The sequence below is a fragment of the Ambystoma mexicanum genome, chromosome 10 (genome assembly GCF_040938575.1).
Source record: "Ambystoma mexicanum isolate Mex_15411 chromosome 10, UKY_AmexF1_1, whole genome shotgun sequence".
Lineage (NCBI taxonomy): Eukaryota > Metazoa > Chordata > Amphibia > Caudata > Ambystomatidae > Ambystoma > Ambystoma mexicanum.
This window is the reverse complement of record NC_090932.1, coordinates 1,573,141,258-1,573,156,101: the sequence shown is the minus strand read 5'-3', so window position 1 is coordinate 1,573,156,101 and position 14,844 is coordinate 1,573,141,258. Positions and strand designations below refer to the sequence as shown.

General features: G+C 48.2%; 1 protein-coding gene across 6 annotated transcripts in view; it reads left to right on the top strand.

Annotated features, from left to right (window-relative positions):
- CABIN1 (calcineurin binding protein 1) overlaps nucleotides 1–14,844 on the top strand; it is a 1,968,820-nt gene that overhangs the window by 572,004 nt on the left and 1,381,972 nt on the right. For all 6 annotated transcript variants that reach the window (XM_069619890.1, XM_069619888.1, XM_069619891.1 and 3 more), the window contains exons 19-20: nucleotides 8,592–8,707; nucleotides 9,672–9,833. In XM_069619890.1, the coding sequence (XP_069475991.1) occupies nucleotides 8,592–8,707; nucleotides 9,672–9,833 (278 nt within the window). The remainder of the gene's footprint in view (nucleotides 1–8,591; nucleotides 8,708–9,671; nucleotides 9,834–14,844) is intronic.

The following is a 14,844-nucleotide window of genomic DNA, read 5'->3' as shown; positions in this document are numbered from 1 at the left end:
TACTCAAGGTACTTCCTCGTGAAAAAGAAGACTGGAGGATGGCGCCCCATCCTGGACCTGCGACGACTGAACAAGTACATCAAGGCACAGAAGTTCTGGATGGTCACCCTCCAGCACGTGCTGGGACAGCTGGAGGAGGGCGATTTCCTGTCGTTGTTGGATTTGGAGGATGCGTACTTCCACATCCCCATTCTAAAAGGACACCGAAGGTTCCTCAGGTTCGTGGTCCAAGGACGGCACTACCAGTTCAAGGCCCTCTCGGTCGGATTGAAGTCGGCACCCAGGGTGTTCATCAAGTGCTTCGCACCGGTGGCGGCGCGGCTGCGCCTGCAGGGGATCCACGTCTAGCCCTACCTGGACGACTGGCTCATCCGAGCAAGGACAAGGGAGCTTGCCGTAGATCACACAGTGAAGACCGTCCAGCTGCTCACAGACCTGGGATTCTCCATTAACTTTCCCAAATCCCACCTGGTCCCGTTGCAAGTCGCACTGTTTCTGGGAGCCAAGCTCGACACAGTGGCGCGTCTGGCCTCGCCGTCGGAGGAAAGGACAAAGGCCATCCTGGGCAAGGTACAGCGTCTGCTGGCCACGGACGTGGCCAGGGTGAGGTCCATCAAGTCTCTCCTCGGGATGATGTCCTCCTGCATATTTCTCGTGCGCCTGTGCAGGCTTCGGATGCGCCCTCTGAAAGAGTTCCTCGACGCCCGCTGGTTCCAAGCGACGGGCAGCTTCGAGGACAGGATCCCGCTCAACAAGACCTTCCGACGAGCGATCCGGTGGTGGGGCACCCGCGCTCATCTGACAGCGGGCGCAGACCCCATCCCACCAGATAACGGTGACGACAGATGCCTCCCTGGAAGGGTGGGGAGCATGCACTAGAGAACTTCACGCGAGAAGCCTTTGGCTCCCGGAGGAGAAACCGCTTCACATCAACATCCTGGAGCTCCGTGCAGTGTTCTGGGCCCTCGGGTCCTTTCTCCTGTCCCTCAAGGGCAAGGTGGTGAGAATCTTCACCGACAACACCACCACGATGTTCTACAGCCGGAAGCAGGGAGGAACCGGATCCCCAGCCCTCTCCAAGGAAGCTCAGGATCTGTGGCATTGGGCCGTTGCCCAAGGGATGTTTCTAGTGCCCTTTCATCTGGCAGGGATAAAGAACACCATCGCCGACTCACTCAGCAGGGAGCTGCACTCGTGCCACAAGTGGGAACTACGTCAGGATCAAGTGGATCGACTCTTCCGACGATAGGGAAAACCGCAGATCGCCCTGTTCGCGACGGCGACAAACTCCATGTGCCAGAGGTTCGCCAGCAGGTTCCCACAGCCGAGGAGCATGGGCGATGCCTTCTCGTTCCCCTGGGATGGCCTGTTCCTATATGCGTTTCCCCCGTTGCCGTTGCTGCTCCAACTCGTCAACCAGCTCAAGAGGTCCCGGTGCAGGATGATCCTCGTTGCACCGGCGTGGCCGAGGCAGATCTGGTTCCCGGACCTTCTGGACTTGTCAGCTTCCCCACCAGTCAATCTGCCGACAGACGCGGATCTTCTCTCCAGAGAAGGAGGCGCCATACTTCATCACGACCCGGAGTCGCTGAACTTGAAGGCCTGGCTCATGCAGCACTAGAGTTTGGAGGGTACGATATCCCGGCTGACTGCAGAGAGGTCCTTGCAAAGGTCAGGGCGTCCTCAACTCTCAAGTGCTACGGACATAAGTGGGAGAGGTTCTCTGTCTGGTGCCGTGCACAGAAGATTAACCCTCTACGGATTACGGCCCCTCAAGTCCTGCCGTACCTACTGTTGCTGGCCAAGGCTGGACTGGCTCACGCCTCCATCAAGATACATCTGGCTGCGATCTTCCGATACACCAGAACCACAGGACGGGCGTCTTTGTGGTCCCATCGCCTGGTGAAGGAATTTATGACAGGACTGTTCCGATCGTTGCCGCCTGTGAAGGCCCCTGCCCCAGCATGGTGCTGACCAGGCTCATGGGGGCGCCATTCGAGGCCCTGCATTCGGCACCGTTGAAGTTCCTGTCGTGGAAGACTGCGTTTCTTGTGGCCATCACCTCCGCACGACGAGTGGGAGAGATCCAGGCCCTATCCTGCAAGCCTCCATACTTGACTTTTCACGACACAAGGGTGGTGCTGAGGACGCACCCCTCCTTTATGCCCAAGATGCCGTCGGACTTCCACCTTCCTGTTTTCTTCCCGTCGCCTTCGTCACCGGCCGAGAGGACTTTGCACTCGCTGGATGTGGCTAGAGCGCTGAAGTTCTACGTGGACCGCACAAAGAGTTTTCGGAAGACATCACAGCTATTTTTGAACTTTGGACCTGTGAACCAAGGGAAGGCTCTCTCGAAGGCTTCCATTTCCAGATGGCTCTCTGGTTGCATCATGCACTGTCATCGGTCGGCAAACCGACCATTGCCTGACCGTCCGAGAGCCCATTCGACCAGAGCTATTGCTGCTACCATGGCGTTCTTGTCTGGTGTGCCCCTGCTGGACATCTGCAGGGCTGCTACGTGGAGGTCGACGCACACATTCACGAGATTCTACTGCGTTGACCGGGATTCCAGGGAGGAGTCCAGGGTTGACCAAGCGGTGCTGCGCAATCTGTTCGCCTAAGGTGAGCCTGGTGAGCAGGTAAGAATTGCTTAATGTTGAGTTTTTGATGTAATGCCTAATGTTGAGCCTTTGCCACCTCCCGTTGGTTGTGCATGTGTGTACTGCTATGTATTATATTCATGAGCATGTGAATCCATTCCAGACCCCATGCTGGAGAAGGAACAAGTTACTTACCTGTAACTGTTGTTCTCCAGCATGGGTCTGGCATGGATTCACATGCAAACCCTCCCTCCTACCCCTCTGCGGCTCTTCACTTGGTCATACTGCCACTTTGCGTGCTACCAAGTCTGAAGATGGCTGCCAGAGGTGGGGCTTAGGGAGAGGGCAGTCATTGACTGGGGGCAGTATGACCCAGAGACCAGTGATTGGTTACTACTGAGAAAGACGGATCAGAAATGAAACGCAACTGATACTGATTTTTTCTTTACCGAGGATTCCCGGCCTGACGACTGGGAAAATTCATGAGCATGTGAATCCATGCCAGACCCCATGCTGGAGAACAACAGTTACAGGTAAGTAACTTGTTCCTTCAATCAACCTGGGGTCCCGGAAACGTCACCTCATACCAAGAGGCTGGTGAGATCCACTAGTCTCAAGAAGACCTGCATTTTGAGCCATCCCAAGACGTGCTGCGACCTTGCTGGGCTACAAACCGCTAATACCCTGGGACCTCCAGCCTGAGTACAGTGCATGGTCTTCAGAAGCCCGAATCCAGCTGAAACTTTGGACTCCTGCTGGACCTCGAGAGACACGATTCGAATCTTTGAAGTCCCCTCACAAGAGTGCAGTACCGAGAGAGAGAGAGGAGCATCTAACCAGCAATATTCTTTCTTCATCTAGCTGCTGTAAAAATGTGCCAAATCTACAGGGCCGTGGGAATCCATGAAGAAAGGTTTTCTGGAAGCCTCCTCTGACTGCTGCTACAAATTCCCATCCAGTGTCCAGTTATTTCATCTCAGACCAAGAATCCAGGGACTAAGTCCTGTGCTGCTATATCCTGAAGACATCCCCCTCAGAAGCTCTTCCTTTGTCATAAGGTACTGTGTGGGCTTGAGTAATACTTACCTTAAGTCTGGCGTGCATCCTGTGAGGCTGAGTGGGTGATTCGTATGTTTGGGAGTTTGCCCATACCACTTGCCCAGGCCTATTGCTGGAACACGTATAGGGAGCCTTCTCAGAAGTCCCTGAACACTTTTAACTAACTCTGAAAGTGAACCACTAGCGTCATTAAAATAGGTGGAGCTCATCGTGAGCGTCTAGTGATGTCATTTTTAGGGGCGGGTGATCTGAATTTGTGTCGCGAGTGCACTTCAACTTAGGGCAACGGATAAGATTAGCACAAGATGACGGTACGCGACCCGTCGTTTTCGCATGTGTAAATTGGACTTTATTTTTAAGAACGATCGATGTATGCTCGGAAATCCATGCCCTATCGATTGGGAAAAAAACATTTCTGACCGAACTACCCCTTTAACTTTGAACTCCTACAAATGACACTGGAAGGTACCTTCCTGGACTGTGGAATTTTGCTAGGGTCCTGGCGTTATTCACAAAGCCCTGGATTTTTAGAGACGTTCTCTGATTTCCTAGGTATTTTTATATCGGAGTATTACATTCCTGCATAGGATGAACATTTTTTCACTGCGACAGTTGCCCTGCTTGATATGTAATGTGCACTTCTAGGACTGGGGACTGTCATCCTAAAATATATCCTGGACTTTGGTATCCCTCTTAGCTGCATTGGAGTTGTTACCCTGTACTCTACCGTTATAGAACTTGTATTAAATTGAATACTTTATTTCGAATGTAGTAGCAAAACCTGTGATATGTTGTGTGGCACCCCTGGATATTGACGCTGTCATGGCCACTAGCCAGGGGGCCAGTCTTTTCTCATCCCCAGGGTCCCATTAGACCCAGTCCTGGCGCCTCTGGCGCCAGGCTCATTTTAAAGTGTGCTCTGCACACTCTAGGCCAAGGGCGTGTGCAGCTGGGCCGGGCGTGGCCATGGAGCAGAACTGGAAGGCACGTGCTACAGTCCCAAAGGGCAAGGTGGAGTTTGTAGGCGGAGCTAATGGGAGGGGCCTGAACCAGCCTATATAAGGCCAGCCCATCCATGTGCCCCCGCTTCGCGTAATTCTGCTTCCAAGCAGCGTAACGCTCTCCGCTGTGCTTACCTGTGCCTCACTGAATTTCAACAGCCTCATCTTGAAGATACTCCTGAGAACGCTTCTTACCTGCAGTCTACCGCCACATCACCGCGAGCGTCTTCACTCCAACTACCCCATCGCTGCGGACGCTTCTTACCTGCTGTCAGCCACTACATCGCTGGGTGCGCGTCTTACCTGCTGTCAGCTGCTCCATCTCTGGACGCGCATCCTACCTGCTACCAGCCGCTACGTTGCTGAGCGCGCCTCTTACCTGCAACTTGTTGCGGCCTACGCCAGACTCTTCTTACCTGCATTCCATTACGGTCAGAGCCGAAGTCTTCTTTCTAACCGGCATTCCATCACGGTCAGAGTCGGAGACGTCTTCCTGCAACCGCGAATCTTCATTGAGAACCCAGACACCATTCTTCGTCGGCCTGCACCTACGAGGAAATGAGAACAAAACAGGTTAGAACTCATATGCATTTTGCACGGCCGCATTATACAAGCGACTAAGTTCCCTTATAAAGATCAATTTACCGGTCACTGTTGAAACTCCATCAGCCTCTAAGGTCTTCCGGACTTTCTTCGATCCAGATTCACTTCCCCGTACCTATGGAAATGGAATGAGACATTGCAAGAATTACTATTAAACGGAATACAGACAGTCTAATCGAACTATAATCATAATAAAGACTTCCCTTATATGTGGATTGGTCGTAGCTGGTCTGGATCAACACTCCCACCGGCCAATGAAGTAACTTTGTCCGCTCTACGCGCCCCTGCTAGGAAAAGGAGGACGGATAGCTCCACATCACAAAACTACAGGGACAGCACCCATCTCCCGAGCCGCAGGTCCAACCACTCTCTGAAGGGGAAGGTGATTTCGAGGAGCCAGGTCAAGGGAGGACTCCAACCGTGTCCCAACGCCCCCGCGGAGACCAGGTGAGCGTAACAGACTGGTAATCATTACAATGTATAATATTGTGTAGGAGTGGTTTTACACGTCTCTGATAGTTCATATGCACCGTCTTTCACCGGGTATGGGGCCTTAACTGGCGATTTACTGTGTTATACTTGCATTATACTCTGCTGTGTGTTCTGTGCAACCGTAGTAATTATTTTTTCCATCATGAACATTTCATTTGTGACCGACAAAATAAGCGTATATTTTTCAAGTGTACTAGAGTGGTGTATTCCTTTGTGGTGTCTATTGGCATTAATTGTACTTCCCTGCCAGCATCTCTTCCTTCTGACTGCTCTGCTATGCATATCATAGGAGCGTCTCGTCTTTTCTTTTGGGTGAAACACTGCCCTACCATTAGGTTAGATGATTGCACAGCCTTCGGAGGGATGTGCAAAAATCTCTAGGACCAGCTTTTGAGTGTATAGGTTTATCTGGGAGAGAACCTGATCCTGCCATCTGTTCGGCTGAATTGTTCTTGGAAGGTTTTCAGGTGTCCTTAAATACTGGAGGATTTGATCCTAAAAAAGTGCTGCTGAATTTTCCAAGCAAGGTTGGCCATACTGACTGGTTTTGTGTCTCAGCACCCTAGCTTCGGTTTGGATTTTTGGTCACAGGATGTCCTTCACAGGCTGTCCTCTTCCTTTCCTGATCCTCCTTGTGGGCTTTACCTTCCGTGCTGGGACAGTTTCTGGGCCATTTTACTGCTGTCTTCCTCGTTCTAATGCCTTGGTTGTCAACCTTGCTGTCGGAAGCAGTCATTGCGCAGAAGGGTATTGGGAAACCAATACCCCTTCTTTCCTGTTAGTTTTAGCTCTCCTGGGTCGCCTTCACTGTTGCTGTCTTCATGGGACTGTGTTCCTTTTGTTCTCCGGACCATCAGAATCTGCTGTGCTGGGTTCCACCCACTTCTAGGAGCTATCCTTGCCATTGCTTCCGCTTCCTTTTTTAACCATCTTTCCTGCAACCACGACCATCAGTACTTACTTCTGGGCCCTGGTTTGGTCGGTTACTCAAGATGTTGATCCCTCTCCTCGGCTGGTGCCTCCCTATGGAACAACCTCCCTCAGACTTGATTTGTATCTTCTTAAATTCCGGAAACTTCTCAAGACCTTACTTTTCTCCGCTTCCTTCCCTCTCCCCGTCCCCTGCTAAGCTCTGGCGCTGTGACTGGGACCTGGTCCCTTCAGAGTCGTACAGGGATCAGTCCACCACCCCCTACCAGTACTTCCCAGCATCCTTCGCCAGCACTTGCCCTCTGGCTCCCTTTCCCTGACTATCCCAACACACACCTCCTGTCCAATGCACTCCCCCCACCCCTCTTTCCCCTGGCACTTGCCGCCTTGGCCTAACAGCACTTGCCACCCCCATCCCCCTGGTGGGGTCCCCCCACTCTTGCACTTCTCTCACTACCCCCTCACACTTATAACCTTGTTCAAGCACTTGCACAGTAGGATTGTCACAATGCCAATATAACCTTCTCTTTGATCTTGTTACTGTTTTTCTTATGTTATCCCATGCCCCGCCCCGCACCCCCATACCTTCTTGTCTTGTGGTGCCTGGAAACACTTGTGTATAGGCGCCATAAAAATGTCCAATAAGTAAATGTTACCCCGGGTCGAATGTTTCTGCATGTCTATTTCAACTGTGTTTGATCATAACTTCTATTGACGCAAATCATGCTTGTCTGCATCTCTTCCTGGGGCCGCTATATCTCAAACATGGCACTAAAACACTTCAAAAGGGTCTCCTTTGGCCTTGCCTGGGGTGGAGCGCTGTCTCCACATTTCTCCCGTTTCATCATATGGGGAACTTTGTAACTCACCAGGAACTCTCCCAAAATGACTAGATTGGTACTTAGCTTCCTCTGGACAGTTGTCCTGCATCCTGCTGTGTTCAGTGAGATTTTTGTGAAAGACTGGAATTTTAGCTCGTGCAACTTAGTTTAGATTCATTTTTAAAGTATTGTATTACACTCCTGCCTACCTGAAATGCTTGGTTACAATGTATAACTGCAAAGTATCGCTGTATCTATTTTTCCTAGGAGTGTCATGTGGTGATATTAACAGTCTAAATGTATTCTGTCCTTAAGTGGCCTTTGGCTTTGTTTTCTAAGTGTTCTTCCCTTTTCCCTGTTTGGGTCCTACCTTTACTGTAAGGTATGCATTTGTATTATGTTTAATGCTATGTCCTAGAGCAGGGTCTGGAACCTTTAGCTCTCCAGATGTTGTCCACTGCAACTCCCATCATCCCTAGCCATCAAAGTCAATGGCAAGGAATCTTTTGAATTGCACCCACATCATCTCTCGTTGTTTTTTTCTTGCTTCCTGCGCAGGTCCACCTTGTACCAGTACTTGTGTGGCAAGAGAAGTTCATGTTTCCTACACTCTTCTTCATCAAAGTACCTTCAGGCTCCCTTTACTTCTCCACTTGATCACAGTACATAGGTTTACTCTCTACAAAGGGGTTCTTCGAGGAAGGAGAGGTTAGACTTTACGGTGGGGGGGGTGTTGATGTTACAAGGGCTGCACCCTAGATGATAGTACTCATCCCTGAAGGGAAAGTCCCTGCCGCATTATACCACCCCCAGGGGGACTGTCGGGTAGGGGCCTCACCTCCCTGGCCTCGTGGGAAGAGGCTCCCCCTCGAGGAGAAGTGACAACATCTAGTGATTCGTCACAATGGTTACACAGCCTTCACCAGAAGTGTATGCAAAGATCTCCCTACCAAACATGCAAAGATGCTAGTACTATTTCTCCCCACGCCCCCTGGTAGACCTGGGACATCCATGTGCTCATGCTGATTTCTAATCAGATTGCCTCCTCACCACACACCTCCCATTTATCATTGCTTCTCTTTCAGTGGGAACAGACACTCCGATGCTTCCTTCATCCCTCATGTTATTGAACACGGCCCATGAATACCTGGGCAGAAGATCCTGGTGCTGCAACTCTGATGGCTCTCTTCTTAAATTCTATGTAAGTATCATTGTGGAAGCTACAGCATCTTCACGAGCTCCCGATTTTCTTTAATGTTTTTTTACTATTGAACGTGTGGTGCAATTGTTAAGCCATTACATCGATCAGTTTGTTTGTGGTCTTTTAGTTTGAGTCTTGTAAGTTGTCTTTTTATTCTGTTTTTTAGATATGCAAATCTGTGTAGGGGAGATATAGTATGAGGGAGGGGTTGGGGGAGTGGCAGGGAAGGGAGATACACCTTCATTAAAAAAAGCTAAACATTAAAATCGACTTCCAAGAGCTGAATTACAAGATCATAAACAAACTGTGGTGAATGTAAAAACTTAGAACAGTGGTGGAATATATGGATCCTAAAATCCACTGATTCCTAGGATCCACCCAGCCACCCCCATTAGAGCTGATGCTTTCATCTAAGCGCACACTTGGATCCGTGTTGTACTATAACTTCTTTACTCTGTTCATATAGTCCCACCTTCACCCTCTCCAATTCCACTAAATCTTGACCAGCACCTTAAAATGTAACTCCACCTCCTCTTACCTTCCTCTCAAACTATTCCTTATTTCCCCAAGGCTGACGTCACCAAATTCATCAGTCATATCTATACAAATCTATCCTTCAAATCTAGATTTCCTTTACACTTTCATGTTCCTTCTGAGACTCACTTATTTTAACTGTGAGTAACAACTCCCCACTATTTCTTTTCATAAATGTTACATTATGAATCCTTTCTAATGAAATGTAGTTACTCTTGGAGGCAGTCTGAAGTAGAATACAAGGGAGGCTGCAAACTGAATGTAGTATATGCTCTAATTTGCTGATGTGTCCTTATTCTGAGTGGCTGATGGTGGAGTATGCTTTTTCACGAATGCACTGTTGCTGGCCAAATAGGTGCCTTCTCGCTATTAAGATTTACATGACTGATGTAGTTATAATGATCATATTGTGCATGTGTGCTTTTCCTAGGTACGTGTGCTGCAGAAGGAACTGGTCGCTTCCCCCTCAGAAGATACTCACCCTTACAAAGAGGAGCTAGAAACTGCCCTGGAGCAGTGCTTCTATTGTCTGTACAGCTTCCCGAGCAAGAAGAGCAAAGCCCGCTATCTGGAAGAGCACTCGGTTCAGCAGGTAACAATGCTAGTCAGTCCCAGGCATTAAAAAGTGTGTTTTATAGAGCAAAGGCAGAAGAGTGATAAGCACCTCATCTCCATGCTAAAGGCAATGCTTTTCGCAACTAGCCTCCAGACACCCTGTTGAGCGATTTACCTCCACGGCTACCCATCTTCCAGTAACATGCTGTGACCTGAGACACAATAACTCTGAGTCAGTGAATGAAATATGCATAATAAATACATAAAGGATAGATCATACAAAACCATGAGACAAAAACATTTTCCAAACATTAAAAGCACAGGGCAACACTTCATTTACAAAATCACATACATGATACAATTTAACACTCTAATAAAATGCGTCTAAGATCAATGATAGCCTTAGCAGTCATAGAATATATAAAACCGACTCATCTAGTATTCGTCACCTCTTCCTCTAATTGCAAGCCCTTCTGTTTGTCTCCTTTCTCGTGTTCGCCAGGCTTTTCTTATAAATAGCGATACATTCTAGCAATAGCTGGCGAGGCTGCAGTCAGCAAGTAATAAAGTGCTGGCCTTTGCTGAGTGAAGCCTCTACCTACTGTAGCTCTCAGTAGGCTGGACCAAAAAATAAGTGTGCTAGATCTTCATGCCCAGCTTGGCATATAGGGCATTTAGATTCAAAATCCCAGCCCGATCTCCAACTTAAAACCTCGCCCAGCTCAATACACCCAAAGCGTACCGTTGTGATAGGTGCCCTTTGGTACTTGAAATGAGACCAGACAAGATATTCCTTAATTGTATTTGTCAACATTTTCATCAATTGTCTGTTCATTGGTTTCGACAACTCCCACATCTCTGGCATCATTTGCCCACTTGACAAGTTTCTGTCTTAAGAGACGAAATCTACCATTGTCCAGTAGTAGGGAATTGGGGATCATGCCACTAGCATTTACATTCCCCAACATTTTCTTTACATTTTCTAGCCATCCGATTTCATCAGCACCTTTTTTTCCCAATAAATCCTTTGTTTTCTGTGTGAGCCCTGCCTTCGGGTTAGACCAAACATGCAACCATAAAATGCATGGCTCCAAGGCTAGTAGATATTCAAGAAAGGCCAGGCCTATCTCTTTGCGTTTGTTAGGCAAGATTGTATGCATTACCCTTTGGGTGCACTACAACAACTCTGACCTCCAGGCAATAGGAACCCAACCTTTGGTATAAGTAGGTACTACACAGGTTGGTAGCGTGTTGAGCAGCCAGGCTTATCTCAAGAGGGGTCAATGTGAACTGTAGGGGAGTTGCACAGAGATTCACAGTGACAAGTATTCAAATAAACTCTTACACACAAGGTTTCTTGATTAAACAATTATTAATATCTCTCCTGGATGTGATAGTGTTAGGGAGAATTCTCTCTTTAGGCTGAATTTCCTAACCTAGTGAGTCCCCCAGCAGCTTTGCTGGATTTCTGGACTTTGTGTTTTTCTCCTGCCAAGAGTGAGACTCTTTTTCTCCCACTCTTGGACATGATTTATGGTGTTCCTTTGACTGGTAATGTGTTTTATGGGCTATGGGGTCCTTTACTCCGTAGGGTCTCATGTGTTTTTACTATGTGTGTTACACAGCACCCTCCATGCAGTAACACAGGGGTGGCATAGTGACACCCCACCATAGACTCCATACCCTGGGACTGACTACTGTCTCCCAGGGCATGTAAAGTCACCATTGGCTTTACTAGTCCCAAATTATTAACAGAAACCAGTACAAACCATCATATTGTGGACGTACTGGTCGGGGCAATTCGATTGCCCTGGGGTCTGTTAGTCGAGGGGGCACGTCTCCGTCCCCCCTGATCGAGTTTTGGCTGGTGGCAGTGGATACTACTTTTTATATTCGACCGCAAATATTTCCCTATGGGATTTTCCCATTGTTCGAGGCTACCAACTTTAATTATTTAATTCTCATAGCCTCGAACATACCGCCGGTTTATTTAATTAATATTAATTCGCCGGTTGGTATTTTTTGCCAGGACTCGATTCTAAAATGGCGTTTGTGTTCTCTTCTGTGACTCCAACCTAAGTCGGGCCCTTTGTTCCACTTTTTGGCGGGCTTCTCCACAGAAGCCTCCAAAAGTGGTGCCACTCTGTCTGGGTACCACAGGGGGTGTGAGAGGGGGTTTAGGCACCCTGGACTGAGTTACCTTGGGAACTCAAGTCGCACTCTTGTGTGATTGGCCCAAGTGGTGAGCCGGCCGGCTCACCACTTAGCATGTTTGATTGACAGCCAGGCTGAGTGAATGGGGGTATGCTGCATAAAAGCAGGGCTTTGGGGACTGGAACTTCAGAAGTCGCCACAGGACCTGAGAATCCGACGAGGGAGAAGCTGAGCCGACCTACCACGAAGACACCACCGGTGGAGCCCTGCGGAACCGACTCACCACTTCCTGACGACAGAGAAAATCTCCCAGCTGGAGAGGCTTCTTCCCCTGACTGGTGAGCACAACCAGTTTACCTTCTTCTCTTCGCACCCCAGACCGGTTTGTGGTCGAATTGCCCGTGCCAAGCACCCCGGCAGCCGGATAGCCACTTACCACTGGACCGCGAATCAACGCACCGCTCCTTGTACCTGAGAAACTCCGCGGCTGGTTTCTTCCCTGGCAGTGCAACGGCCTCCTGTCTTACTCCACGACGAGATCCTCTCTTCCCCCGGACGAAGCACCGACTTGCACCCGCTGCCAGGAACAACTGCCCCCGCTGGAGTATTCTCACCACTTTAAGGTACCGTGTCCGCCAGGCCTCCCTTTCTAAAGATTGCTACAAGGTAATAATAACCCCTTAACCTTCTGGACTGGGCTGGCCACCTTGACCCTCTAACTGGTCCCTTTCTTTGGTCCAACTCCTTTTTGAAACGTTACAAGACTTTTGTGCACTGCAACCGTGTGACCTTGGACACATTTCGTTTTGATCCCCTAAAGCGGATCCGGCCTACTGACTCTAAATTCACGGTGTTACTTTGCCTTCCTCTCTTGTTGTGTTCGTGAAAAAGTGTTGCGATCTGTTTCAATTCATTCTCTGCTTTTCTCTCCCTTTTTAAAACAAATTATTAGAGTGCCATCTACGTTAAGCGCTCACCGCTGTCTGAAAATAAGTGGGTCTTTACTTAAGATTTGTCTAAAATTCTTTTAAGGGAGTGTATATCTTTTAGTGACCATGTTTTTGAATTGCTTACTATTAGTGCCTGTGTGTTTTTCTAGATGTGGTTTTAAATAAATAATTATATCTCTTTTACACCAAGCCCTGGTCAGTGTTCACTTGTTCAATTGTGTTCTCTTGACCTATTGTGAATACTCTGTATACTGCCTAACTCTTCTTGAGGGAAGTCTGACTGCTCAGCCACAGCTACCAAGTGAATCTGTGTGGTACAGACTGCTACTAAGTGGGTTTACTGCCAAACACCTGTAGTCCTAAATCTTTTGCAGTGGTCCCAGAGGGAACTGCACAGGTTTCTGCCTAACACTGACTATCCCCAAATGTCTCCTCAGTTAAACGGACCTGGAAAGGAGTAAAAAGCTCGCTATTTGCAAGGATGGTTTTGGATGGGAGGGTCTCTCAGGGACATGTGAAAGGTCTAATGAATTTTAAGGTTTTCATCACATCACCTTTTAGTGGTGGGCTTAAAAATAAACGTGGGTTTTCCCATTTGGCCCAGTTCCTCCCCAATCCGTGAGCAAGCTTCCTGGTTCCTCTTACCCAAATTGTTAATAATTTGGGAATGGGCTTTTGCTATCTTATCCACAAAAGCCTTCTGGATGTCTTTGCAGTCAGCATTGGATGTGGTAGGTGGGTGTGCTGTGATTTTAGGTTTTTCTAGAACTTACAATTTGACTATCGAAGCAACTTCTTTTTGCAAGTAGAATATCTGCACGATGCAGTTTTGCCAGAGATGTATCCTTATTGCCCTGTGACTGTTTTTTTTCCCCTGGCCTTTCGTTTTTCTTTTTTTTTCAGTTACATAGCTGCTGTATGCCATTTTTGATTATTGGTTCTTTCGCTAAGGGTTTTGACTGTGATAGGCGTCACCCTGGTCCAATAGAGCAGTGATTGCTCTATCATATTCTGATACCAAGGAATCTGGAGAGTCCAGGCCAGATGTAGAGTTCATAAGCCCTTTGAGGCAGTCCTTTTGGCAGACCTTGTTATAGTTCTGACTGACAGCTTTTTTTCTCAGGATGTTTTTTTGTATGCCATGTAAGTCGGAAGGGTCAGGTTGAACGTGACAAAGAAGTGGTCGGACCAAATACAAGGTTTGATGATGGGGCTCAGGGCCAGGTTTTTGCTAGCAACTCAATCCAACGCATAGCCCAATTTGTGCATTGGTTCTTTACTGTAGACTTGGAACCCATTTGTCTTAAAGAGTTGTTCCAGACAGATGGCTTCCATATCCTGTGGGTTGCCATACGATCTGTTGAAATGGCCTAACACAAGCATGGAGTTATTTGCTTTATTAAGGGATAGCAACATTTCTGAAAGGTCCTCAATAAATTGTGGCATACCATTAGGCGGGCGATAAACAAGAATGACATTCATGCAATTATTCGGGGTGGGGTAGTCTTGAGTAGGATGGTTTCATAGCCTTTACAACTCATAGGGGCTTGAAAGAAGTTTGGATCCTCTCGAACCACAATAGCTACTCCCCCCTCCCTTACCGACATCTTTATTCTTTCTACCCCTAGAAAGTATAACCTGGTGGTGTCGCCAGATGTTATTGAGGCCTGCAGCCATGTTTCAGTAAGGCACATTATATCTGTATGATGATCTCCTATATACTTGCTGACATCCACAGCGTGCTTCTCTAGTGATCTAGTATTTAGTAACAATATCTTGATAGGATTGGTGTGCATCACGTTTTGAATTTTTTGCTGCCTGTCCAGCTGCTTACCGAATTCCCCTTTGGATACCTTTGGTAGATCAACCATGCCTGTGAGCAAAGGCTCAGAGGCCGGGACGCCTGAACAAACACCTGTACATGCTAATGTGCTGCCCTTGTAG